Here is a 26,008-nt window from a genome sequence, read left to right as displayed (position 1 = left end):
GATTATTGGGGAGATTCAAGTGATGAGAGTAAAGCAGTATATACACGGACAGGAGTAGGGAAATGAACAGTGTTTGGCACAGAAGAAGGATTCTGTTCCCCGTGTTGAGTTAAGATATTTACCAGTAATATAATTGGCTTGGCGGCCATATCAGCCTCACATATGGTGGATGTTTGATGGAAACTACCTAATTTATGCTGCTGTGATACTCGAGCTAAAATGCATTAAAACCGCCCTTTAGTGCAACTGCATCAGTGCTGATCAATTCAATGCAATTCTCAAGTTGAACCAATCAAAGCAACAAGGATTCAGACCCTACCTGCATCAAAATTGTTTTCAATGGAGGTTGGATCCAACGTGGTTCAACAAGAGAGAAAGGCCTCAAATGTTAGTTGAAATTACCTAATTTTCAGCATCCCAAGCCCATTTAATACAATATCCTGGCACTGCAGTAATAGTGACTTTTATAACACGATCTACTGAAAAATCCTAAAAAAAAAAAAAATAAAATAAAAAGCAAAAGCAAAAGCTAAAACTTTGTCTGCTCCTGAACCAAACTTTAAACCACAGGACATATATAGTCCAAGTAAACATGAAGATGCAAAGTACACTTCCAGAGTCGAGTTATTTGGAGACACTTTGAAGAAGCAGCGCTAAAAAAAAAACAAACTGAAGAGAGATACTGAAAGTCAGTGTAGAAAAAAAAAAAAAAAAGAGGAGTAGAATTAGAGTTGATGGAAAAAGAGCAGGAAGTGAGACAGATTTGTTTTTGGCACCTGAGCCACAGTGGCAGTGCTCTTCTGTGGGTGGAAAAGACACCAGACGAGGGTAGAGAGACGCAACAGCGGAAGAAAAAAGATTTCACTAAACACAGCTCATGAGCAACTAAAATATCTTTCCTAACCCTTTTCTCCGCTACAGGAGAGTTTTTTTTAAGCCCTCACTCTGTACATCCTGATTTGAATCTTCTCCACATCAGTTTCACCTAAAAAAAAAACATCTACCTGCAAGTTTTGTCACTCAGTCCAGTCTGAGCCAAAGCTTGTCCAGCGACAGTTCTCCTTTTACAGTTAATAACCTCTTTTGTGCAGGAGATCTTAGGTAAACTTTGAGTACTTGCAGAACAAATGTTCTCCATGTTCTTCTGTAGCAGTTCTCTTATAGCACACAGGAGGATGTCTGCAGGTTTCTTTCTCGGTTTTGCTTCCACTAAAGAAGTTCCTCACAGAAAAGTTTCACAGGCTCAGATTCTCCGTCTGAGGTCGGTTAGTGCAGATCATTCAGTGTAGAGGCCCCGTTTTCAATTCAGGTTTGGTTCAGCGTGCAGTCCTATAGGTTCTCCCCAGGCTGATACTGAGGTTCTGTGGAGGTGAAGTAGTCCTCTAGGAAGCCCTGCAGATACTCAAATGTAGGCCTCTCTTCTGGATCCTTCCTCCAGCAGGAAAGCATGAGCTCATGCAAGGAAGAGGGGCACTCTGCCGGGCAGGGCATCCTGTAGCCGCGCTCCACCTGGTCGAGCACCTCGCGGTTAACCATACCTGCCGAGAGAAACAGGAAGTCAGATTTGACAAAACGCACGTACCCTTCCTTCTACAGTAAATCTGATATGGATTCAATTTGCTAATTTGCATTACTGACATCTAAGAGAGATGTTTAACACACTTATATGTAAATAAACCATTCTGCTGAATCACAGTCAGTTCAGTTGCTGTTTTATAATCTAAAATAATTGCTTTGTGTTTGAAAAAGACATTTTTGTTGTTGTTAAGTGGAGCTTTACCCGGATAGGGGACTCTTCCTTTAGTTGCAAGCTCAGTAAGTAGCACACCAAAGGACCAGACATCTGATTTGATAGTGAAACGACCGTACAGCGCTGCTTCCGGTGCCGTCCATTTGATTGGGAACTTGGCTCCTACAAAAGGAAAATAAAAAAAAAAATCTGTGTATAACACATCCTTTTATTGGCTAATTTAAGAGCTATGGTGCCAATATCACATCTGCTGAGTGACGACTTACCCTGTCTTGCGGTGTACTCGTTGTCTTCAATCAGTCTTGCCAGACCGAAGTCCGCCACCTTACACACTAGGTTGTCTCCTACCAGGATGTTGGCAGCACGCAGGTCTCTGTGGACGTAGTTCATCCTCTCCACGTAGGCCATCCCTGCTGCAATCTGACCAGAGACAGGACATGGACTTTGAAGGTTAATTATAAACACAGTCGAGGACACAAGCAAGAACACATTACAGAAGTTTACCTGAGCAGCCATGTCTACCAGCTGTGGCAGACGAAGCATCTTTCCTGCCTCTCCTTTAAGGAAGTCCAGTAAACTACCTGTGAATGGAGGGTAACAAGACTGTATTTATAAAACCTGAACTCACGCATATCATATCACTGACTGATCTCATCCTCATTTCATATTATTTCAAATGTTCAATTCTAAGATTCTTCTAAGACTAAGTAAATCCAGTTATGAATCCACTTCTAGCACAATGTTTTTTACCTTGGCTCATATACTCAGTCACAATGTAGATGGGCTCCTCAGACACAACAGCGTACAACTGGACCAGCTTCTCGTGCCTCAGTTTTTTCATGACTTGTGCTTCCTGAAGAAAGGCCTCTGGAGACATGGTGCCAGGCTTTAAGGTTTTGATGGCTACCCGTGTTGTACTGTTCCATGTGCCTGTCATAAACCAGACAGAAACAAGATTGGAGTAGTTTATTGAATGTGCACAATGAGCCTATCTGCTCATTTGAGTACAACCTATCACCAAAAAATACAAATTTTAAATAAAGTGGTTAAGTCTGTACAAGATTTTAGGCTAAAACGCACTTTATTTAAAAAAAAAAAAGACTCAGAAACCAAAATGTGAAGGGTGAGAAACTCTTACCCATCCAGACTTCTCCAAAGCAGCCCTGTCCCAGTTTAACATCCAAGCGAAGGGATTCTCGAGGAATCTCCCAGGCGTCTCTGGCCAGCCCCTGTGTCTGAGGTTTGGCCACTGGACACACATCTGTTAGTGCATGGCACAGCCCATCGGAGTGCTCTGAAAAAGACAGAGAGCATTTTTAAGGACGGCAGCATTTTTAAAGGGTAAAACCATCAGCACCACCTGACTACTCACTGCGGTAGTGGAAGACTAGTTGTTGTAGGCTGGTGAACTGGGTGCGAGAGGTGATGTAGAAACCGCCACTATCCAGCTTCCTGATCTTGTAATGTTTAACATTGAGGCCTTTGGTGTTATCATAATCCAGCACTGACAGGCAGTATGCCCCTGTGGGGGAGACAAAACAACAGATGAAGATATTTTAGATACTTTAGTGTCTCTGAGCCACTGTGGCAGCTGTTCTGTGGACTTTACTCGCAGCTGCGCCTTGGATCTTCAACTATCCAGCCTCTTGTCTGCTGTCCAGTTTGATTTTAGTTCTGTCAACTTGTTCCAAAAAGCAGCTTTTTGGAAAACAGGAAAAATGAATATAAAATCATAACACACAATACTTTAATGACTGAGGGATAAATGTGGAGTTTTATTCATTTCATGTGATCTAAGATCTAAGACAAGTCCACACAAATCACAATTGATAACACATTATAAGTGCATCGAATGGAGTGGAAAGATTTTGCTTAATTTTTTAAAAAATGACCTGATTTGTATTCATGACCACATTTTTTTAACCTCTATGGAAAAAAAAGTCATCAGGTCAAAGAAAAACAATATGGTGAGAAGGAATTTGTATGCATTTGGAAAAACAGCTGCAACAACACAAGAACCCGACCACAGTTACTCTAAGATGTGACGCCTGTCCACAAAAAGACCATTACACTGCCCGCCTAATTTGGTTTGGTGTTACTAAGGCTGGTTACTTAAAAGAAAGGAAAAAGAAAATGCCACATTTATGTAATATGCTCACTTTAACCTTCCAGTCCTCATGTTTATCTACAATAATTACATAAAGTACAGCTGTATAAAAGTAATCAGGTGTGAATAATGCAATAAATATTAGGTTAACAAGAAATAAAAGATGGTCATAAGCTGAAAAAAACAAAATGAACTTCACTAGGGATCTTTTAAGTCTACATTTATCCAGGTGGTCAATCTCTGCAGCTCAAACTCACATTTACTCCCCAGTGACATTATTTTACACAAACCAATCTACACTGAGATGAGGACCATCATCCAGGCACTCTCTTCACCTATGACCTGGACCTCCAGCTATATCCATCAATTTCTGTTAATTTACATTAAATTTACAGGAATTCTGCTCTCATAAGACCTGAAAGACTTTAAAATCTTACAAATAAGACAAGAATCAAAGTCCTAAATAAGGGTTTTAGGAAGCGATTTAAATGACTGAACTGTATTACCAAATCTAAGCTCTACAGGGAGGCCTTTAAAGAGTGAAAGAAAAATCTATAGTTATTGATCTGAAGGTTTGTAGACTGATGCTCATTCTACCTTCAGTGTTAGAAAAAAAAATCTGGAGCAGGAAAGCTACACCAGCTTAGTTCAGGCCCAAAAGTGCTTCAAATAAAGTCTTTCCTGGGGTCATCGTGAATACAACTGCAACATTTAGGCCAGCTCATTATCTTTCTGATCACGTAGGAGGGGAATCAGTCCAAAAACCCTGAACAAAAGCTTGAACGGTTGAGGTAGGTCAGAGATCTGATTTCCAGAACTGCCTCAACATGTAAGCAGCATGCTCCTGCTCATCTATGACACACTGTTAACCCAACATTTGACAGCTAATACAGAACGCACCCGGAGGCAAGATTTCTCCTGCCAGAGCTCCTCCTTCTCTCTGATCCGACCCCTCTCTTTCTTTTCTTTGATTTGCCCCTTCACAATTCTTCCATCCCTTCATGCTTTTCTGCAACTCTTCTTGTGTGTGCGTGTGTGTGTGTGTGTGTGTTTCTGAGACTTCTAGCCAGAGGGGAGAACCAGCATCCTCCAAGGCTGACCTAGTTCTGGGTGAGTGATTCACCCCGATCCATTCACAAGTCCATCCCACTCCTCGAAAACAGCCCCTTAAAGAGTCCACCTACATCACAAAGACTCAATGTGACTGCACACTTCCAGGAGAGGGTGAACTCTGCAACAAGCTCAGAAAGCACATTTGTAGTGTAAAAACTAACAAACAACCTAATTACAAGCTTCTTCCTCGTTTAAATGACGTCCCTTAAGATTCACCCATTAAAACATAAATCACATCTACAGCAGTGTGAGGACTCCAGGGACACAGAGACATTCCCTGCCTTTTTTACACTTTTAATGCATAAAAACAAAAGAAAGGAATCTCAGTTTTAATTAACTGTTTTACCTAGAATACTTTAAGGCAATTGGTACAATTTACAACAACATGCACTTCCTGGAAAACATGATAAATGTCTGCTGCCAAGTACCTATAAGTGGGGATTATACCTTAAAACTAGATTACAGCTAAAAAATTTAAAGTGTCCTTATTATCAATTTATCAGCAAACACACACATATATATCATTTTTTGTTTAACCCTCTCAAGGCAGGCGTTGCAACAACATACTGATTTTTCCTGTTACTAAAACTTAATTTGAGCCCGAGAGGGTTAACTGTGCTGTTTAAACATACACACTTTAGATGTTCAGGAGAATGTGAGAACTATTTGGGCGGTACTTTTTTTTCCCCCCCTACACTTGCTGTTTACACATGCACTTAACAGCGGGGGACTTTCTGCTGCAGATGCGCTCTCACAGCGTGAACTACCAGGAAGGAGCTGCAGGGAAGCGTGTGTCAGGAGCAACAAGGATTCAGGACCAGATGCAAAAAAAAAAATGCATGAAATGCCTGATGAGTGTTTCTGTGTCGAGTATAAAGCAGGAACTGGAAGATTTACACACAAGCTCAATAAAATCTTAAACAGTTCAGAACTGCTGGACATGTGTGAAAAGGGCTTTAAGTCAATGAAATAATTACATTAAATTCTCAAAGCCTAAAACTCCTTACAGGTCTTTAATTTAATGAAACTGATGACACAAAACCTTATAAAACCTTATTATAATCCATATACTGTGCTACCATCTATAACCTGAACAATGGGCAGCTTATTACATTAAGAAGGTTGAATCAAGAACAAGTAATGCTTAGTTGGAAAAAGAAATAATTCAATAATTATAACAGCTGGTAAAAGAGTAATTTAATTGCTGCAGGTTTATATTTGATAGTCAGCTTTTATCTTGTGAGATCTCAAAATATAATGAATTCAATTATTGCACTTTTGGCAGTACTTGGTCGACCTGAAATGGATAGAATATTTAAAAAGCTGCTAATTTTATATACCAGCATGAACAGGAACAGAAGAAAAAGGCCCTGATGACAGCTCCTAATAAGGACTGCAGCCTTTTGAAAGAATACATAAAGTACGCCTGTTTTCTCACCTTTTGTGGTCTCACTCTCCCTCACCAGGAAGGTTCCTCGCCTGTTCTGCAGATTCAGAAGGAGCCTTTCCGAGTCACGACGAGTGATCTTCCCGAAATACCACCTGCAGAAGTGGGCGACAGAGAGGAAGATCAGAGACAAACTCCAGCTGAGCTGCTAAAAAAAAAAGCAGAAGCTAAAAATGTGTATGTATAAAAGAAGCAGTCAGTCAGTAATCCCTGCTTTTTAACAATGAGCACGTGTCAGAACGCATACAGAACAGAAGAGCTACACTCAGGCTCGGCACAGAAAAACCCCTGAGATTCACAGGAATATGGAAAAAGGATAATATACTCTTCTGCTTGGATGGAGTCGGACGGAGCCACGTAGTTGCTGGGGATGTAACCACTTTCTCCCGTTGTTAGCGAGCGAGCGAGCCACCAGTCCCCCTCTCTGTGAAGGAAGGAGACAAAACACAGAGCCAGAAAGTTAACATAAGGGATAACTAAACCAGAAAAGAATAAACCAGTCAGCTAAGTAAAAATATCGTATTTGATTTTAAATAAACACTTTAGAGAAGCATTAAAATAAAATATTCCTTTAAAAATGACTCCTACTACAGTAATTTTTTGTCCCTTATTAACCCACTACAAATTTTTTTATTTTATAGAAGCCTGCTGTTTGCCTGCGTAAACACCAGTTAATAACACCCGATCTGTGATTAATATAAAGTATTTTACAAACATTTAGGAATCTGTTTCCTTCCACCTCTCTGCTACAGCAGAAAAGTAACTTTAACTGGGATTGTATGAACACTTCAAACCTTAACTCTTTAAAACAAAAACACATTTTTCTTAGTGAGTGTATAAAATGTTGACATATTTCTCATTGTGTGCATGGGTGTGTGTGTGTGTGACTTCCTTTTCTTTTTTTATCCATTCATGCAGTTTAGAGTTAGAGATCATGGGTAGAACTGTCATACCAAAGCATGCAACATGTTCAAACCATTTTGACATTTTTTTTTTTTAGCACCAGTCCTGATTAGGCAATAACTTGAGTAATTTTATCACTGTCTTCTACTGAAAACTGTGTAATGTAGTGACATGTGAGTGATAGTCACAGCATGTAAATCATTCGGAAACAATCAACTGTAATATAAGTCTTTAATCTGCATTCCAGGTGTTCCTTTTACGTAAAATTAATCAGGATTTACTCTCCCCAAGTGGACTCTAAAATAGTTTTTTGCAAAAGAAGCAGAACCATTTACAGATATAGATGTTATTTATCATTATTTTAAGGAACAGCAAAACATCATGCATGTGTTAAAAGTAATATTTTGTCTTTTTTTTTTTCTTTGGTAGCGTACAAACTGTTTATGCTGCTTTTGGTTCTTCCATAGATTTAGGCCTCAATAAAAAGAAAATAACCAGAATATTAATCAGATTCATTTCTGAAGTAAAACAGCAAGTGCAACTCCAATCCATAATGGCCTCAAACAAGGAAAAGAGAACAAATCAACTTATTGAGAAAAAAACCCCAACATAGCAGAAAGAACAGATAGAAGTCACCTTTTATTCTGCCTGCACTGCCTCACTTTCTATTTTTAAACAAGGCATACATCATTTACTAAGTGAAAAGCACCAAATTATTCTAAATGAATTTGATCTAAACTGTTTTTGCAGTTTCCCTTTGAGCTTGGTCAGATAAATCCATGCATCAGCAAAGGGACAGAACAAAGGGTTGCATGGGGTTTTATATGGCATTAAATATTACTGACCTGAAGCTGTACTTTTTCCTAGGAGAAACCATGAAGCATGAGAAAGGAAGAGAAAGGGAGAGATAACAGACACAGCAGACACATCAAAACACGGCAAGGAGACACAACAAGGCGAGCAGCACAGCACAGACAGAGCAGACGAGCTGGATATGCTGTGGGACTGAACACTGGGGCTGTTTAATGTCATCCAAGGACAAAAATACCTGTGCAGAGCAGAAGAGCAGGTATTTCCTTCAAATAAATAACTAAAATGTCAACAAATGTTCTGGAAAATAGTCTTAATGGCTTTAGAGCCATTATTTAAAATGTATAGAGATGGTTAATGCACAGAGCAGTAGTTTGGGATGCTGTTACACCCTGACTGCACACATAGTGAAGCGTTTCTTTTTCATTTTTACAGCCCCGCTATGCAGTGCCAGACAATAAAACAGCAGAGCAGACTTATGGCAGGAAGTTATGGAAAGAGTACACAAGGAAAAAAATAAAGTAAACATCATAGATCTCAATTTTAACACCTGCATGTGACTTTTTTTCCTCTCTAAACTTTAACGTGAGCTCTTCTCATTCGATATAAATGTCACATCAACTCAGACAGTCTTCAATACGTGCAGAAAAACACATTTTCTTGAGTGTTATCTGTGTTTAGAAAAAACAATAAAGCAAGCCTACACGTCAGTGCGATTTGTTCTTTTGAAATGTATTAAAGCTTCTGATGGCAGCTGCCCAAAAGGAAGCAGAATGCATTAGCAAAGTGCTGTTCTCCTCTGGTTTAGTAAACAGATGGGAGGGACTGCTAAACAGTTACGAGTGCCAAACTCTCACTGTTTGTTTGTGTTCATTCAAAAATAAATGTTAATTACGTGGGCTTAAAAAATGCACACGCTCTGTGCTTGATAGTGTATATTTGGGTGTCTGAAATCACTTCATAAAAGCTCTGAATGAACACATCTGTCACTTTCTCTGTACCTTTGTAAGTTTAAATTTGTTTTTAATCAAGTGAGAAGTTGAAATTCACAGAGTTAAAGTGCGGTATGTCACCTATGAAGCTCAGAGTTAAAGAAATTCAGCCTTCTCATTTTTTTTAATCTTCCAGTTTTGAATAAAAAAATATTCATTGTACTTCAAAAAGGCAAGTTTAAACATTTTTTTGATGTTGCTTTTATATTTTTATTAACTGAAAATGATCAGAGAAGCTAAAATGTCACCTAACTTGAAAGAGAAATTAGCTAATAAAGCTCTGTCAGTATTGTGTCAAGTCTTTTCTATCTAGACTAGACCGCTGGACTTATTACTGTCAGTTTTTAATATTAGGTTAGTAGAATTTGTGTGTATACAGACAAAAATAAAATCTTTGAAATCTGCGAAAGAAAGGGAGATGCGTCAACTGTCTCACTACGCCCCCTGAAATTAGATAAAGACAAGAATAGTATAAAGACAAGCTAAATGATACGGCTTTGGTATTTTAATCTTGTTGTATTCTGACTGAAACATATCCCAGACTTTTATTTAAGTCTAGAAAATCATGTTAACTTGTGCTTGGACAGGATGGGGGGATTGTGACAAAGTGAAGATTCAACACAATCTGCTGGCTTTGTTGGATAGATTGGCATTTCATAATGTACTGTAGGTGAATTTATTACATTATAATAAGAAATGAAATCACTGTTTTCTTTTGTATATAAACCTGAGATGACGATTGTTGTGAATTGGTGCTATATACATAAACTGACTTGAGCTGAATTGGAAATGGGCATATAACCTTTAGCCATGAGGACATCTGATTATTTGGTCATTTGCAAATTTGTTGCATCAGTTAAAAAAAAAAAGATAGAAAGGAAATAGATCGATGATGAATAATTCTTACGTGTTGTTCACAATCTGCAGCCGGTCACCTTTCCTAAAAGTCAGATCAGATGCTGTCCGTGACTCATAGTCATACAGCGCCACAAATGTAGTGACACCTACTGCAAGAAAAACACACAGAGATAGACATCCATTTAGTCATAACCGTAATTACAGACGCTGCAAACAAATTAAAGGTGCTTCCTTCTAACTTCCATAGCATAGACTTGAATGCATTGTTCAGAACCTAATGAAATACACTGACATTCAAACGACCTTTGACCAGTCGTCACTTCAGTGGTTTTTCCTTTTTTCTTTGTAGATTTCTTCGTTTTAACAAAGTTGTTATCCAAACCAGGGAACTCCCAAGCCAATAACTGATTGGCTCATTAAATGCATGACAGGAGGTAGCAGTTAGGAGAAATGTTCTGCTCCCTGCACGGAGCAACATTAACCCAACCATCTGGCTTGTCTAGACAGCTTAAACATCCAATACAACGTGGACACTGCTGCACACTGGGCGACAGTGTCAAAAAAGAACGTGTTAAGCCTGAGTATTTGATGAAGAAACAGCTTTTTCCTTTTTCTCCTGCGTAATCCTGCCTAACTGTGAATTGCTATTTATTTTTTTCTCGTAACATTTGTGACCTTAAACAGAAAACAAGCCTATAAGCAGACTATTGAGTCAAAATCGGTCAGCAGAGCTTAAAAATTCAGTTTATCAGCTTTTTTTTTAACACTAGTAGTTCCATACATTGCATTTGGTAGGAAAGAAACTGCCTGCTCACTAATTATAGCAGGTGGTAGTTTTTATCTGGATGTTACTTATAAACTGACACAGTTAAAAACTAAGCATACCCTCTCTCAGTTCTATGAGCTTTCCTATCAAGACAAAAAGAAATAAACTTGTCGTTGCATGATCTTAAAATCTGGGTAAACAACCACAGGTCAGTGGTCAGTGACCTTCATCTGCAATAACCAATCGATTCTCTTCGTATGAGCTTAACAGTTTTTCAGTGTCTCACGTAATTCAAGGAGTATTAGTACACAGGTCGTTGCAGTGTTACTTCACTTCGTGGAGGTTAACAAATATTTGTTTATGCACAGCTCTCTTCTTGCTCCACCACAGTATTTCAATCAGGCTGAGATCCTGACTTTGTCTCAGCTGTTCAGACGCCTTTGTTCTTTTCTTTTTTTCAGCCCTTCTGTTGTAAATTTGATAGTTTCGGAGCGGTCCTGTTGCACGTCCCAGTCTGAGCTGAGATTCAGCTGTTAGACAAACTGCCTCACATTTCCCTTGAGAATACTTCAGTATACTTTGGTGACAAAATGCTTTCTGTGTGCTCAGATACTTTGGTTGCAGAGCAAGTCCAATTTATCACCCGTCCTTCAGTGCGCTTCCCAGTTTGATACGGGGTGTTTGTTCTGACACGTTGTACTTTACTTCGTCCAAACATGAAGCTGTGCATCATGACCAAACATCCCCACTGTGAGCTTCACCATCCAAAGCATAATTCTGTGGTTTGTACAGACAAAACTTTACAAACCTATGCCATAGCGTCATGTTCTTTCGTTACAGATAAGACACTTTACTTTGAAAAGCCTTCTGAATAAGTTATCCTTGTTTAGTCTTTTTCTAATTTTATTGTCAAAAACTTCAGCATTTATCAAACTAACTGAGGCATGCAGATAATGGGATGCAACTCTCTTTTTTTAATTTGTTTGATTACTGCACAGTCTGACTTCAGCTGAACTTTTAAGATATCTAAATATGATGTCCTGGTATGAAAAGCACAAGAAATTAAAAATAGCATAGTGTAATTCCTTTTTATTGCACCTAGTTGAGCTTTACAGTTCTCTGGGCTTCGTCTTGTTTCTTACCCGACAGTGGTCCTCTCTGGGGTGACGTGACAGTTCCTGTGTGGTCCACCCCTCCGAAGAGAGCCAGTTCTGGTGTATTTGTTGGGGCGAGATGGTGCTGCCCTGGATGCCCCCGCCTGCCTGTTCCAACAGCAGGGCTTCGGTTGGGGGTTTGGGTCTGCTGAGCGGGGCCCAGGTGGTGGAAGTGTCCGCTATCTGAGCCTGTGCCAATGGTACCATCCAGGCTCATGGAGCGCTGGCCTGGCTCCTTGGGCTTGCTCTTGCCCGCCCCCATGTGCAGACCTGGGACAAGAGCCAAAGATGAGCAGGACTGTGACACTTAAGGTCCAAAGTTGCTACAAAGATGTTACAGTTTATATCTATCCTGCACCAAATATTATAAACAGTAAAATTCAAATATCTTGAATGTTTTGTACAGCTACTAATTTAAATAAACACAAATTCAAAAGGCATTTATACAAGAACATAAACCGACTTCATCCTTTTCTAACAAAAAATCCAGACAGATTTGTATACACATTGATTATAATTTTTTTTTCTATCTCCTCTAATCAGCATAGAGTGTCCCTGGAGCTGTATTTGATTCATTTAGAACCGGTTAGCATGAGGACATTTACAGCAGGACACATACACAGAATTCAAGGTTATTCCATTCTGATTAAATCTGGTCTGAATCAATACGCATCAACCAGGTAAACAAAGCTGTAAACAAAAAGAGCAACGGGTTTTTGTACCGAGGCAGAGAATTAAAGCTGGCAAGGGCGTGAACGTGTCAAATACATCTGTTACGTCCTGATAAATGCAACCAGTCAAGAGGGTGCTGTCATCAAGAGTACAAAGACAAACAAGCTCATGCAGTCAAGTGCACCCACAGAAAGTTGGAGTGCCTTGTTCACACACCAAGTCTGTTCCTCCCCTTCAGGCCCTCTGGAGTGACTCACAGTGAGACCAGCTATTTCAGGCCAGCTGAAACAAGACAGTCACATACACATGGAATAACCTTGTTCCTTTGTGAATAGGAGCACTCTCAGTTCCAGACAGACTGTGTGCGGGTGTGTAGGTGTGTGTGTGTGCGTGCATCGGTGTGTGTGCGTGTGTGTGATCATGTGTATTAGCAGTTGTTCCCTGGCCTCTGGGAATCAAGGCTCAACTGCACACTAACACCCGAACGCAGTTGTGTTTCACATCCTTTTTCCAACACATGCATGCAGCCCTGTGAGTGTTTCCAACACACAGTGTCTGACAGACAGGACAGAGCAGGGTTATTAACAGACATGGAGGAAGGAACCGGCTGTGGCTTAAAAAAGAACGTGTAGGTGGTTGTTATGTGCTGCCCGGACAGCTGAGGCTTAGTGGGTGTTTAAAGTGTGATGTGTGAGCATAACATAATTACACAGGTATGGGAATTCTCGAAGACATGGCAGGATCCCACTGTGAGGACAAGTGGGCGAATAAGCATCTGAGAGTGCGTGAATGTGCACGGGAATTGGCAATTTCTGAGCGCACATACAGTCGTGTAAGCTTTGATTCAACGTTTCCCAGAAAGTAATTGGTACATTTTAGGTTAATGTGTCCATGTGAATGACCTAAAGTGAACCATGATTAAAGTTCTTCTAGGCATTAAAATCTTGGATGAATTTTAACTGTAATAGAGGCACTTACGGCACACCTAGGAGGTCAATCCAAGCACAGAATCCTCTTTAGGACATGTCAGGGAAATATGCACACAGGGAAATATAAAGACCCCATGTGGAGAGCTGAGAAAGTAGAAAAAGACTGATTTGGACTTAATACTAGGTTACTTAGTTCTTACACCTATGGCTGGTGTCTCTCTGCCAAAAGGCTGGATCCTGAAAATGTCCTGAATACAAGAAAATAATATTAAAGAATATAGGAAACAGGTACATTCTCTGCAAAGAAATGCATGATAACTCACATCTAACGGATCGCTAGACAGACTTAAGACACTGTTTACATTTGTACATAACAGCCAACAAGACCTTCCACTAGGCTGTAAGGAAACTTTTTAATAATCAAAACTATAAACAAATCTCAGCTTTGAAATAAATGACTTGCTTTTAAAAGCCTCTGCGCAGCCAACATAAAATATGAGTCACCGTTTAAAAAAAAAAAAATAACAACCCAAAAACTCCCGTTTAATTATTACAGAGAGCATACTGGAGACTGGATGCAGATGTACTGAACGAGTCAAAGCTGGAAACAAGCAAGCATATATTTTTGAAGATTTTCTTCCAGAAAACAACAAAAATCAAAGAAAACCACAGAGAGATGAAAGGTACAGAAGGTGACAGAAGTTAGTAAGGACACTGTTCATTAAATTAAAACTTATAAATATGTTCCACTTTACTGATTGCTTTGTTTTAGGTAATGGATAAAACATGTAGACAAATATTTAACTGTAAACTGCAGTCTGCACCAATATTTCATCCTGTACACTTTGTCTAAATGGTATTATCACTTCTCCTGGCCACATGACTGCGACTCCTTTTATCTATAATGGGGGGCAAAACAACACCATGAGCATTCAAATGATCATTTAAGAAGAAAATGGCATTTTCAGTGATGTTTTGATGCTCTATCAGTCTTTAAAGAGTATCTGGCTGGAAGCAATCAAAAAATGCTGCAATGAATTTGGATACGTTTCTTTTCTGAGTAATAAAGTATGACGCGCATGTGAGAGAGGTTTTAAAATCAGAACATTGAGGTTAAATGCTGCCATGGCAGTGTTATTAGTATTATTTTCACCCTGATGAGCAGAAGTAAAGGACCTCAGAAGGCGGTGCACGGAGCACAGAGCGTTACTCTGATTCTCTCCTACAATCATCAGAGTGCGGTTGTTGGTCTCACAGTCTGCATGTCTAAACAACAGAGCTGTCTCTGTAGGAGAGACTCACATCGTTTCCTAATAAGGTGCTGGAAAGGCTTGATAATAAAGCTGCACGATATAACTCATATTCACCATCAATGCAAGATTAGTGAGCACAATATTAATATTAAAATTGCAGTGCTTGACAGATTGCAATAAATCATGATTTTTCCTCACTGGCCATTTTATTTCAAGAACAGTGCCTTTATGGTCTGAATGCAAATGTTTTTGGTCAATCCAACACACTGGCCTTAGAGCATAGTGATGTCTGAAGAGAAAGTGAGGAGTGAGGGAAATGTGGGTTCATGAAAATCGATATCATTGTCGCAATATTAAACAATAACATCGCCCATCGCAAGTTTTTTTATATTGTGCAGCCCTACTTGATAACAATAAATGTGTCACTTGTTCTAACATTGCAGTGAGAAAAATGGAGGAGTGTGACGAAAATGACTTGGAGATAAAAACCAGTAAACGGGTAAAACAGCAGCAAAAAACAACAAAAAAAAAACCCAACAAAACAAAACACAAGACCATGTAACGTTACACAAAAAAGCCTAAAACAAATGAAAAAAGATGGCAAAAATAATAAAGAACAAATAGTGAGGAAAGGTTTGTGAGTTTTTCCATATATAACCGGAGTGCAGAGGACCATGGGAGAACCAGACTGTGTCGCTCTGATTGGGCTGCTAGAAGAACAGGCACCTGAGCAGCAGGAGGGCAGGATGGGAGGAAGGAAGCAAGGAGGGAGATGAAAAAGGAGCATGGTGTGCGCGCACGGTAACAAACGTGGATACAATATAAAACCTCTTTACAGCACAAACTCCTGTTGCTTTGCTTGCCTCAAACCTTTCCTCTTACATCTTCTGACTAAAATGTAAAGCTCACTGAACATATTCCTACTTAATGCACGCATGCAAATTAAAGTGCCTTCTCCTGAATGTTATATCTTTGATTAATTTACTTCTTTAAATTAAAATATGATCTTCTGTTTTCATGGCAGAACCATAGTGGAGTTCCACAGCCCTTGACTGTACACTGATCAGTGCCCCGTGCCTTCCTCACTGGCTCAAAGCTTACAGGGTCTTATGAACTTTATGACCCACTTCTGCACGTGAACTGAATACTGAGCGTGAAGAAGAGTAATAATGTGGTGAAGAAAGTCAAAGAAGAGAGCCCAGATCCTCGAAAGGAATGCAGGCTAAGGAAGCAGACAAGTTGCAACACATTAAGTAGAGAAGGTGGATAAAGACATCAAACCAGTGACTCCTGGCGTTTGTACATGAACTGACTTTTAGATTTTATAAAAGCTGATTTAAAAATATTTAAATAATGGCATGTACAATAAAGTTTAAAAAAAATCCCCATACCTCTTCCTCTTGTCTAAATGTCCTAATATGATTCCAGTGTAAAAGAGCAGGGCAACTGCTCGAGTCCCTTTAAAGTGATTATCATGCACTTCCTGCAGATATTTATAGTCCTAAAGTAACGCGGTACTATGGTGGTCACTGTGAGGTTCAAATGAGAAGAAAAAGGAGCTATGAGCAGGAAACACAACAAAGTGAAAGGCAATGAAGGAACTGAAATTAGTTGGGAAGATTCCTGATTTATTAGAGAAAAGATTGCTGAAGGTTTATCTGAGTTTAGGGCTGCAGGAACAAACCTATTCACAACAAGAGACTGGAGAAGCAAAACAATAACGATCGTTTAATGTTATCGTAAGATAACAATATGTCTAAACTGGATCATACCAGAGAGGTGATGGTTTATTTTTCAAAGTTCTGCAGGTATAAAAGTCTGAAGCATATAATTTATTGGCATCTAGACATAAAGTGCAAATTGCAATCAAGTGAATACCCACAATGCACTTTCCCCTCCAAAGTGTGGAATAAAAACAGTGGTTTCAGGAAACATATTTGCTCCTCTGAGTCATTAGTTGGCTTTCCAACTAATGACTAGGCTAGGAAACTAGGCTAATATGTTTTTTTATGTGATGTGACGTTTTATAAGTTTGCTATAAACTTATATATGGATTGAATAAAAACCCAGCTACTGCAAGTTCATTTGGTGACATGGTGGTAAAATGTGCAGAAAGAGAAAATATGCAGGAGATGACTGCAAATTTAAATTAATCTCTAATCTGAGCATCATCTCAGCATTTTGTTTCATTTCCACCAACAAGTCTCCAAACTTCACAGACTGCAGATTTTAGGTGCAACTTATATTTGACGACAGTTTTTCAGTAAGGTTCCCTCTGACCTTCCATAAGTTACAGAAACACAACATTCTGTCCGATCCAACAGTATCTGCACATTTGGCCACGACAAACCTCAGTGAGTCACGGCAGACGGTACCAGTTGCCACTGAGCTGCAGAGACAGAAGGAGCTCCAGCTAATGTTTCAGTTCAATGGGGGAAATTACAGTCTGCCCTCTGGGAATGGAGGCTAGGAAGAGGAGGCGGGGAGGGGTCAATGATGGCTCCCAAAGATCAAAACGAGAGGAAATGTGCACATTAGAATCTCTGTCCTGTGCTGCTTTAAGATGCACAATGACATGAGATGATGCCATCCACATACACGCAGAAAACAACGCATCTGTAGCCCAAGTGGGACAAAAACAACATCCATTAACATGCCCATCAAGTCTAATCCCATTTTAGCTCAATGGCTGCCAGAATCACACTTTGTCTTTCCTTCTAGGCCTTTACATTATTGACCCAATGTGGTTTGGAGACTGCGAGCCTGGATGTTTTCAGGCCTCTCATCTCTCTGCTGACACACACACACACACACACACACACACACACACACAGGAAAGACAAGAGGATAAAGTGAAGGAGGAAGAGGGAAAGACTGGGGCACTCAGCTGATAAAAAAATAAAACATACTTCCGCCCATCCCTGACTGAAAGCTCTGGCAGCCAGTGATCCAGGCCATGAGGAACGGCTGCTTCAGCATGATTAATTTTACAGAACATGATGGCCGTTTCATGTCAGCGGTGCTGCAGGTCATTTACATATTCTCACTGTAATATCATCAATATCCCCCACATTCATGGGCTGAGATTGACATTACCTACTTAATAAAAGGGTGTGTTTATGTATATTTGTTCTTGTTGTTAAAAATAAAAAGCCAACTTGCCTACGTCCTGGTAGATAAGAGAGGAAAGAAGCTTGTTTGACAATTATTGGAACATTTAGGAATTAAAATCAAACAGTTAAGTCTGATGAACGGGGAAGTACAATATGAACACAATCTGCTCAATATTTTTTCTTAAATCTATGGCTCATGTGTCCTTAAATTCAAAATTTGTGGTCGGATCCCGACTACCGTGCGTTTGTTTACTGACGGAAACAGCCGAAGTGACTGAAAGGAGATCAACGATGGTGACGATCAGAGAAAAGCCGTTTGGGATGGCGACGTCCGACAATTCTGGTTCATTGGCACATATTTACACCCAGATCTTTTGAGTAAAGCATAAAAAGATAGGTTAGGTTGAAACGATAAACCTATCGGACTAGCAGAGGTTTTGCAAAAGTCGGTTGTGTTTGATTGCCAAGCTCCACGTTTCTTGCCACCCTGCTTCATCCCAGAGTTCTTTCTTTTTTCCTTCAGGTTTAGCAGCACATCCGCTCCTATAACTCCACCTAAACGCCCGACTCCACCATATTTGTTTACCTACACAGATTATTGCCAGCCGTACGTCGGTCGAATCACACAGCTCAAGCTTCCACGTGTTTTTGGTGGATTCTGCCGAGTGATTTATTTACATGGTGCGGACCCGCATTTCAATGGATCTGAGAAACTCCTGCAGTAAACTTTTTCAGACTGCACCGCTTCATGGATCAGGATATCCTTTTTTTATGTTTCATTCAATATTTTGCAATAAATTTTCTTAATGGGGGCAAATCTAACTTTTCATTTCTTCTTTTTTTCTGTTTAGAAAATGTTTGGATTTCAGACTATTTGGACAAAACATAAAAAGGAAACTAAAAAGCAGCTTTAAACTTCAGGAATATGTACTGTTTTCAGTATTTACTGACCACATCATCAAATAAGAAAACAGCTGATTGATTAATAAAAATGAAAAACTAATCTTATTGGAGCCAATTAACATAATTTTTAATGACCCCTGGCACAGTATGGTGTTTTGATCCACATTCTGCACTCTTTCTGTTTGTAAAACACCTTTTAAATGATTATTGTGACCATTTTTTGATGCTTAAAGGTTTGTCAGAGCACACAGGCATACTGGCAACTAATAAAGTCCAATTTATTGAGCTTTCAGAGGATTCAAGTATTCACAGGAAGCCAGAAACCATTTTCTTCCGGAAAATTAGCTGGAACTAAACAGCCAAAAAAATCACAAATAAATAAATAAATAAATAAATAAATAAATAAATAAAGGTAACTGTAAACAAATTAGCCACATAATTAAAATTCTGCTTCCACGGGATTAAACACCAGTTGTCAGCAGAGCTGCTTTCAAAGAAACACGGGGTGGGGTGGGTGCTGCCCTCGGGAGGAGCAGCTGTCAAACAGGGACCTTAGCTGGGGGAGAAATTCAAAATAAATAAATAAACGAATAAAAACATCCACAACCAGTCTGCGTCAGACGGATCCAAATCGGGTGCGTAATGCTGGATTCGTGAATGGATTAGAAAAAACAACAACAAAAACAACAACAAGGCGCTCCGGTGACAGCAGCCCGTTTGTGGCCTGATCTGATGAATCAAAACAGGTGCTGCTTACAGCTCCATTTTGGATTTCGACGGGGTTGTTGGCTTCGTTTTCCTGCGCAAAGTGGCTCTGCTGGAGCGTCTCCGGGCGGCTGCCGTCGTGGCGAAGCTCTTTGCTTTTCTGCGGGGCGTAGTAAGTCGTGCAGGACCGAGCCCCCGGCGCGGACTGAATGGCACCGGCCATATGTTGTAGCCCCCCCACCACAACAATGAAAGCGTCTGTGTGGGGGGTATCACAGCTCGAGCAGCGTTAAAGGATGGTTGCTGGCTAATAAATACATATATCAGTGTGATAAAAATGCCCAAACAGTGCTACCAGCTGCGATCAACTCACCTTTGACGCGTCTTGTGATTCAACCCGAGGATCTGAGACGCGCAGCGAGGAGCCCAGTCAGATGCGTCCTCAGATGGCTGTCCTCATTAGAAAAATAATGGAAGCCGACGGGCAGTTGCTGTGGAAACCTCGGGCCAGCCACGAATCCCATTTAGCGAATTTCAGCAGAATCACGGAAGGAGGAGGAAGAGGAGGAGGAGGAGGAGAAGGAGGAGGAGGAGGTCATAACGGGCACTGGCTTTTCGGGAGGAAGGCGGCACAGCTGCCGGTGCGGTGGGCCGGCCGAGCGCCTGACTGCTCAGCTGGGGGAGCCGACCGCAGCGCAGCGCAGACCGGGCAGGAGCGGAGGAATGACGAGACAACGAGCCNAAAAAAAAAAAAAGGATTTACGATCTTTAGGACGCAGCGATACCGCCGGGAGAATTCGCGACAAACTGCGCAACTCGACTCTGTTGATAAAATAAAACCGCAGAGCTGAGCGGCCGATAGTTGATTCTGCACAACTCAGAATAGTTTTTATTTCCCAAAACAATTATAATAATATATATTTATATTTAAACTGTAGTACAGGACGCACAAGTTCAGCAGTTGAATCTTCGCTTTCACCGAGAATGCGGTGAGCTTGAACGCCGCTAAAGTCAATCGGTTGCTTAGCAACACACTTTTTTTTGTACAGTGAGCGGTGCGTTCACATTAAACCGTCCTGGTCTTGTGCGAAATTCTGTTTCCCCGTGAAATTCTGTTCCCCCTGTGTCGGGAGCGCGCATTGCAGCCAGAGAGGTGGATCCGGCGGATCTGAGCATTTTCACGGCGCTTCTGATCGATTTCTCGGTAAAAACTACTCATATAACCATGTCAATGTTGTAACTTTAAGTTTAATCGGCAGCTATCAAAATAAAATAAATAAATAAACGAGGTCTTGTGTGGAGGTCTTTTTACGCTGTTTTGTGTTTTTTTAAACGCGAAGAGAATCGATCTTTTTTCAACTTTTGTCTCTTAAGCCTGACAAATTAAAGTCAGTCAACAAACACAGGTTCCCAACACGTAGTGTGCATTTGTAATTTTTCATTTCTGATACAAGAGGAGCGAAGTTAGCTGATAGCAGGGCACAAAAAAAAGACTTCCTGAAAAGATCAGAGTGTAGACTTTTTTGGCAAATCCAGGTCTAATGTAAAATATGACAGATTACTGGATGAAGGAAATGTCTAGTATGCTATCACACATAATGTTTCTGAATTTGGAAACAGTTGCTTTTTATTTGCCAAAGTTATGGGGGGGGGGAGGAGAGAAGAGAATGGATATTTCAGCTGCCTGAAATAATCTGTTCCCCCTACATAAAATGGAAACAAATTAATTTACCTGCAAGTCTTTAACTGTGTTTAATCCTTTCATCATCAACAATAAATCCTGTGATTTTGATAACATTTGCTCTTTATTTGCCAAAGTTAGGAGGGGGAAACAAAATATTTTAGCTGCCTGAAATAATCTGTTCCCCCTACTAAAAAAGTCAACTTTAGCAGAATTAACCTGTTTTTAATTTTCCCCTTTTCTGAATGTTAATACAGAGCATTTCAGTCATCAAGTCTCTTTGACATCCTCAACATTTCTGACACCTTTACGAAAATGCAAAACTCAAAATCTAAACCAAAAATGTAGTCTTTAGAACAAACAAACAAACAGGAAAGTATTTATAAGTAAAAATATTTGTTAATTAAACCTCAGCTGAATGAAAACTGGCTTTGAAAATAAGACAAAATGAATTCTGACTCTTCACATTTATAGTCATAAATAAAACTTGCCAAGATGGATAACACTTTTTATTTTTCTGTTGAAATCCACACATTTCAATTAACAGCATTTAATTATAAAAGAAAATTAGTGAAAAACAATCAAATATGTGTTATTATTATTTGGATGAACGTAACGCAGCTGAGGGACACACTGAAGTTAGACAAATGTAGTGTTGGAATAACGTTTCTTCACCTGTAGTTGTGACTGAAATGTTTTTAATGCTGAAATGATGACGCCTCTATCGCTTCTTTTTGCTCTCCTTCTTTGGTTTCTGACGAATCTGAGGCGCTGATCCTTTGGGTTTCTTCATCAGTTCGGCGGTCCTGCCTTCGGTGGTCTCCTTCTCCTCCTGTGGACCAAACGCCAGAAACATTCAAGTTCTCCAACTCAACAGGAAATCTGCAGTTATCGACTTGTTGTGTGAAAATAAATCATTGCAAAGCATGAGCACATGAGGACCATTCGAAGACAACTCATCTGCTGAATAAGGTCCTGTTACAGGAATAACTTCATCAAACAGATTTCTGATGCACACGAAGTACAAACTGTTGTTTGTGGTAAATAATAAACGTCATCAGTTTTCCTGGTGTCTGCGTGAGTTTATTTTTATCAAATAGGTGAATGAAATACCCCACATGCACCAAAAAAACAAAACAAACTGTCATGTTTCTTCCTGTCAGCACTATTACTGTGAGTTACTGCAAGCTGTGTAAAAAATAAACTAGCAACGTTGTGCGGGAAGTAATCAGGGAATCTGATAACCTAAAAACAGATTAATTAGAGCAGTAGTTCCCAAACGTTTCAGCTTCCAACCATAAAATAACAATGACAAAGGTGTGTGACCCCATCTGTTGGCTGTTTAAATATCCAAAAGTGCTAATGGTCCTAAAAAATAAAGACATAATGACAACACAGACAGTCTTTAAATCCATTTTGCTATTTTTTTTAAATCATTAAATGACTTGTATTTCAATTCTCTGTAACAATTATGGTGGAAATATATCACAATAACCAGGCTTTTAATTGTAACTTGATATCTGGAGATTATCTAAGGCCCCCTACTTGATGTTGGGTGACCCAGATTGGGGTCCCGACCCCAACTTTGGGAATCATTGAATTAGAGGATTTATTGCTCTTAGGTCTCTGACAGTGTCAGTATGGTTAAACTATAACAGTAAGACTGTTTAACTCTGTTTTAGTAGCTTTATATTTACTTACCTAAACTGTGTTTCTATTAAATCTACATATTTTAATATAAAACAGTCTCATATTGACAAATTAATTAAAAAAAACATTGACAAGCATTATGACAGATGAGTATCTGACAAAACAAAGAGTCCTCAGGGAAAAAGTTTTCCCTCCTTCAGGATCCAAAAGAAGCAGACGAAGAGGTTGATGCGTCTGATTAGAATCCCCTCCTGCGTGTTTTTCCTTTGGCAGTTTTCCAAACGTACAACTCGACCTCATATCGCAAAAATAACAACAATAACTGAGCATCAATCAAGCCCACTTCATAAAAACCTCTAAGATATTTTAGAAACAAACTGACGTTTTCTTTGAATACACCCAGGCTCGTAATTACCACAGCTGAGCGTCTGGCTGACAGAATTGTAAACTGCTTTGTGTTGCCCGACTCTTTTCAACCATTCATCAAATGTTTTGACAGCTTCAACTGATAACGTGAGTCCTAATGGTTTACACGAGCACCCTGAGGAAACTCAAGACACGACTATCAGAAATATTAGACGATATCAACTTAACTTCTCCTCATTATTTTGTGCAGCTCAAATGTTATTTGTGAAGCACAGCATTGATTCGCATTAAAGCAAGATCTATATTTTGGTGTGGTTTATAGGAGAGAAACCAAACGGTTTCTCTAAGATAATCCAAGATCCAAATTAACATCCAGAGGTGATCGGGTTTTTGCAGTTACTGCTCTAAAACTGTGGAACAGTCTACATCCTCATATATGAACCACTGAGACTATTGAATCTTTTAAATCTGTGCTCAAGACCCATCTTTACTCCTTGGCGTTTGAGATCTGAATAGGTCTGAAGATTTTAAAATGTTTCTGTATTGTATTTGAGCTTTTCTGAATTTATTTGTTCTTGTCTTGTTGTCACACTTTTTCATTTGACTGGATTGTGAAGCACCTTGGTCAACTTTTATTGAAAAACAATGGGATCATGCAGAAGTTGATCAGTGGTTAGAGTAGTCGTCCTCCAACGAGATAGCTGGAAGTTTGATTCCACCAATGTGCCCCTGGGCAAAACACTGAACGCCTAATTTCCTCTGATGTGCCCAATCAGTGTATAAATGCAATCTAAAGCACTGAAATGACTCTACATAATGATATATTCAGAACAGCTTTATAGAGATGTAGTAAAGTGTTGTATGAATGGGTGAGGATGAGTACATAAGGGCACAGATTGGGTTGGAAAGCACTTGTTGGCTGGAAAGATGCTACATATGTACAGTTTATCTATATCTGTACCATTTATCTATCATTAAATTAGAAATGCATCAAATAGAAAGTATTATTTTTAATGATTTATCTGAATCTATTTTTAATAATGAACAGAAAAGAAAGCAGATAGACATAACACATGTGGTCGGGTGAAATAATTGCTTTCTTTTGCTTACAAAGCTTTAAATAAATTACCTTAAGTGAATGATTTTGGGGCTTGGTGGTCTTCTCCAAAAACATTTACATTTTTTATTACCATGTAATTTTTTTCCAAAAGGTCCAAGGAGGAGTTTATGGTAAGATGACAGGAAGTAGACATTTTCTGACTGTTCAAAAGTAACCCTGCTCCTCTTCCTCCTCGTGTTTCCCACATACCTGTTCGTGGCTCTTAGATGTGGGGAAGATGATAGCCAGGATGCAGATGAGCTGGAAAATGGCGCCAAGAAACAAACCGTATTTCAGTATGCTCTCCAGTAAGGTGGGCTCGGGGACTTCAGGTGGAGACAGGTCCAGCTCTGCAGACATGATGCTGCTGCTTTGTTTGGTCTGTTCCCTCAGCGGACTTCCTGTGCAACAAAAAGCAACATTACAGACAACTAACACCAAAATATCCGGGGATTTGACGACCTGTTCTTCTTTTAGGCAACCCAGATAATAAGAAAACGCGACATTTATCGTACATTTATGACTACACATCTTATGTAGTGGAGCTACAGAGACATTTATAGCCAGAATAATGATGTAGCCACGGGGCAGATCTACCGAGATGAACCTTTTAAATCTAATTTACGGTCGCAAAACTCACCAGAAGAGGAGAAGCAGCTTCGGTCGTTTCTGTCGTCAAAACCAAAGGGGTAAAAATCACAAACAAACGGGTGTAATACTTGTTTAGTTCACAAACGGGGAAAAAAACAAAAAACAAAATACATTTAACCGGAAGTAGCTCCAGAGTCGTGTGATCTACTTCCGGTCCGGGTGAAGATTGGTTCGAAAATGTCGCCCCCTAGCGCTCACCATTGAACTAGCAAGAATTTACTTTTTTAGGACAATAACTCCAACTACTGAAAGAATTATGAAACCGAGTTTTTCTTTTTAAATCCATCTGTTTGTCTCAAAGAGAATGAACACAGAAAATTAGCTTCACCAAGCTACCAAAATGTGGAAATAAAAATAGAAATAACCTTTACTGCCCATCTGGCAGCAAAGTGACAGGCAAATCAAGGAATGCAAAGTCACACAAAAATAAAAAATATAGAAACTGAAAACAAAATATGAATAAGAGACTGTATAGTAAAGAAAAACGTGCATGTCTATTTCGCAAGAAAAAAAAGCAACACACTATTTGCAAGAAATGTAAAAATTTTGCAAGTGACAGCAGAAAAGTAAACATTAAGTTTGTTGGGAGCGTTGATGATTATTGACTATAACAGCTGCTGGGAGGAAGGATTTAACATTATTCTGAAGTATAATAAACACCAATCAAGAGTTCAGATTTATTATTACATCAAATTTTAGAGGAAAATATATTTATTTTAGATATAGTTTTATTAAATAGAATGATGCTTGAAACTCTGTTTTTAATTATAAATTAAATACATTAAATTGTGCTTTGCCAAAGATAAATATCAACTTCAATTTTGAATGTTTAACAAAAAATAGGTGAGTGTATCTCAAACATTCGTATTCCCGTAACTATGAAATAATTCTAGCAAAACAATATACGATTCCTTTAATCACTTTTTGATTACACACAAGTAACAGAAAATGAGCCTTATGTTATGCTGTTTTCTCAAGTTTATTGGTGATTTTAATTTAACACAAAATCGAGGATGCATGGTTGTTTATCTTGTCTCTGTGTCGATCCCTCGAACCCTGAATGGGATCATCTATTGCTCATTTGTC

At 39.4% G+C, this 26,008-nt stretch overlaps 2 protein-coding genes across 6 annotated transcripts; both read right to left on the bottom strand.

The window, feature by feature from the left end:
• Window positions 1-1,329: 1,329 nt before the first annotated feature.
• LOC108231632 (proto-oncogene tyrosine-protein kinase Src) lies at window positions 1,330-20,200 on the bottom strand. Of its 4 annotated transcripts, none has more exons than XM_037975365.1 (13): window positions 19,849-20,200; window positions 11,889-12,170; window positions 10,030-10,126; window positions 8,166-8,183; window positions 6,743-6,841; window positions 6,409-6,512; window positions 3,123-3,272; window positions 2,889-3,044; window positions 2,501-2,680; window positions 2,255-2,331; window positions 2,017-2,170; window positions 1,781-1,912; window positions 1,330-1,538 (listed from the first exon to the last, which is right to left on the bottom strand). In XM_037975365.1, the coding sequence occupies exons 2-13, from the start codon at window positions 12,160-12,162 to the stop codon at window positions 1,330-1,332; spliced, it is 1,650 nt and encodes a 549-aa protein (XP_037831293.1). In that variant the 5' UTR covers window positions 12,163-12,170; window positions 19,849-20,200. The 4 variants fall into 4 exon arrangements, with proteins under 4 accessions (XP_037831293.1, XP_017264292.1, XP_017264295.1 ...); XM_017408803.3 differs by having other exon boundaries at window positions 10,030-10,129; window positions 19,849-20,199; XM_017408806.3 differs by lacking the exon at window positions 8,166-8,183.
• Window positions 20,201-21,647: 1,447 nt separating this feature from the next.
• On the bottom strand, window positions 21,648-25,082 carry manbal (mannosidase beta like). Of its 2 annotated transcripts, none has more exons than XM_017408652.3 (3): window positions 24,912-25,082; window positions 24,482-24,668; window positions 21,648-21,988 (listed from the first exon to the last, which is right to left on the bottom strand). In XM_017408652.3, the coding sequence occupies exons 2-3, from the start codon at window positions 24,629-24,631 to the stop codon at window positions 21,878-21,880; spliced, it is 261 nt and encodes an 86-aa protein (XP_017264141.1). In that variant the 5' UTR covers window positions 24,632-24,668; window positions 24,912-25,082; the 3' UTR covers window positions 21,648-21,877. The 2 variants fall into 2 exon arrangements, with proteins under 2 accessions (XP_017264141.1, XP_017264140.1); XM_017408651.3 differs by having other exon boundaries at window positions 24,482-24,672; window positions 24,912-25,080.
• Between the last annotated feature and the right edge of the window lie 926 nt (window positions 25,083-26,008).

Source organism: Kryptolebias marmoratus, linkage group LG4 (assembly GCF_001649575.2).
Source record: "Kryptolebias marmoratus isolate JLee-2015 linkage group LG4, ASM164957v2, whole genome shotgun sequence".
Taxonomy (NCBI): domain Eukaryota; kingdom Metazoa; phylum Chordata; class Actinopteri; order Cyprinodontiformes; family Rivulidae; genus Kryptolebias; species Kryptolebias marmoratus.
This window is presented reverse-complemented; position numbering and strand designations above follow the sequence as displayed.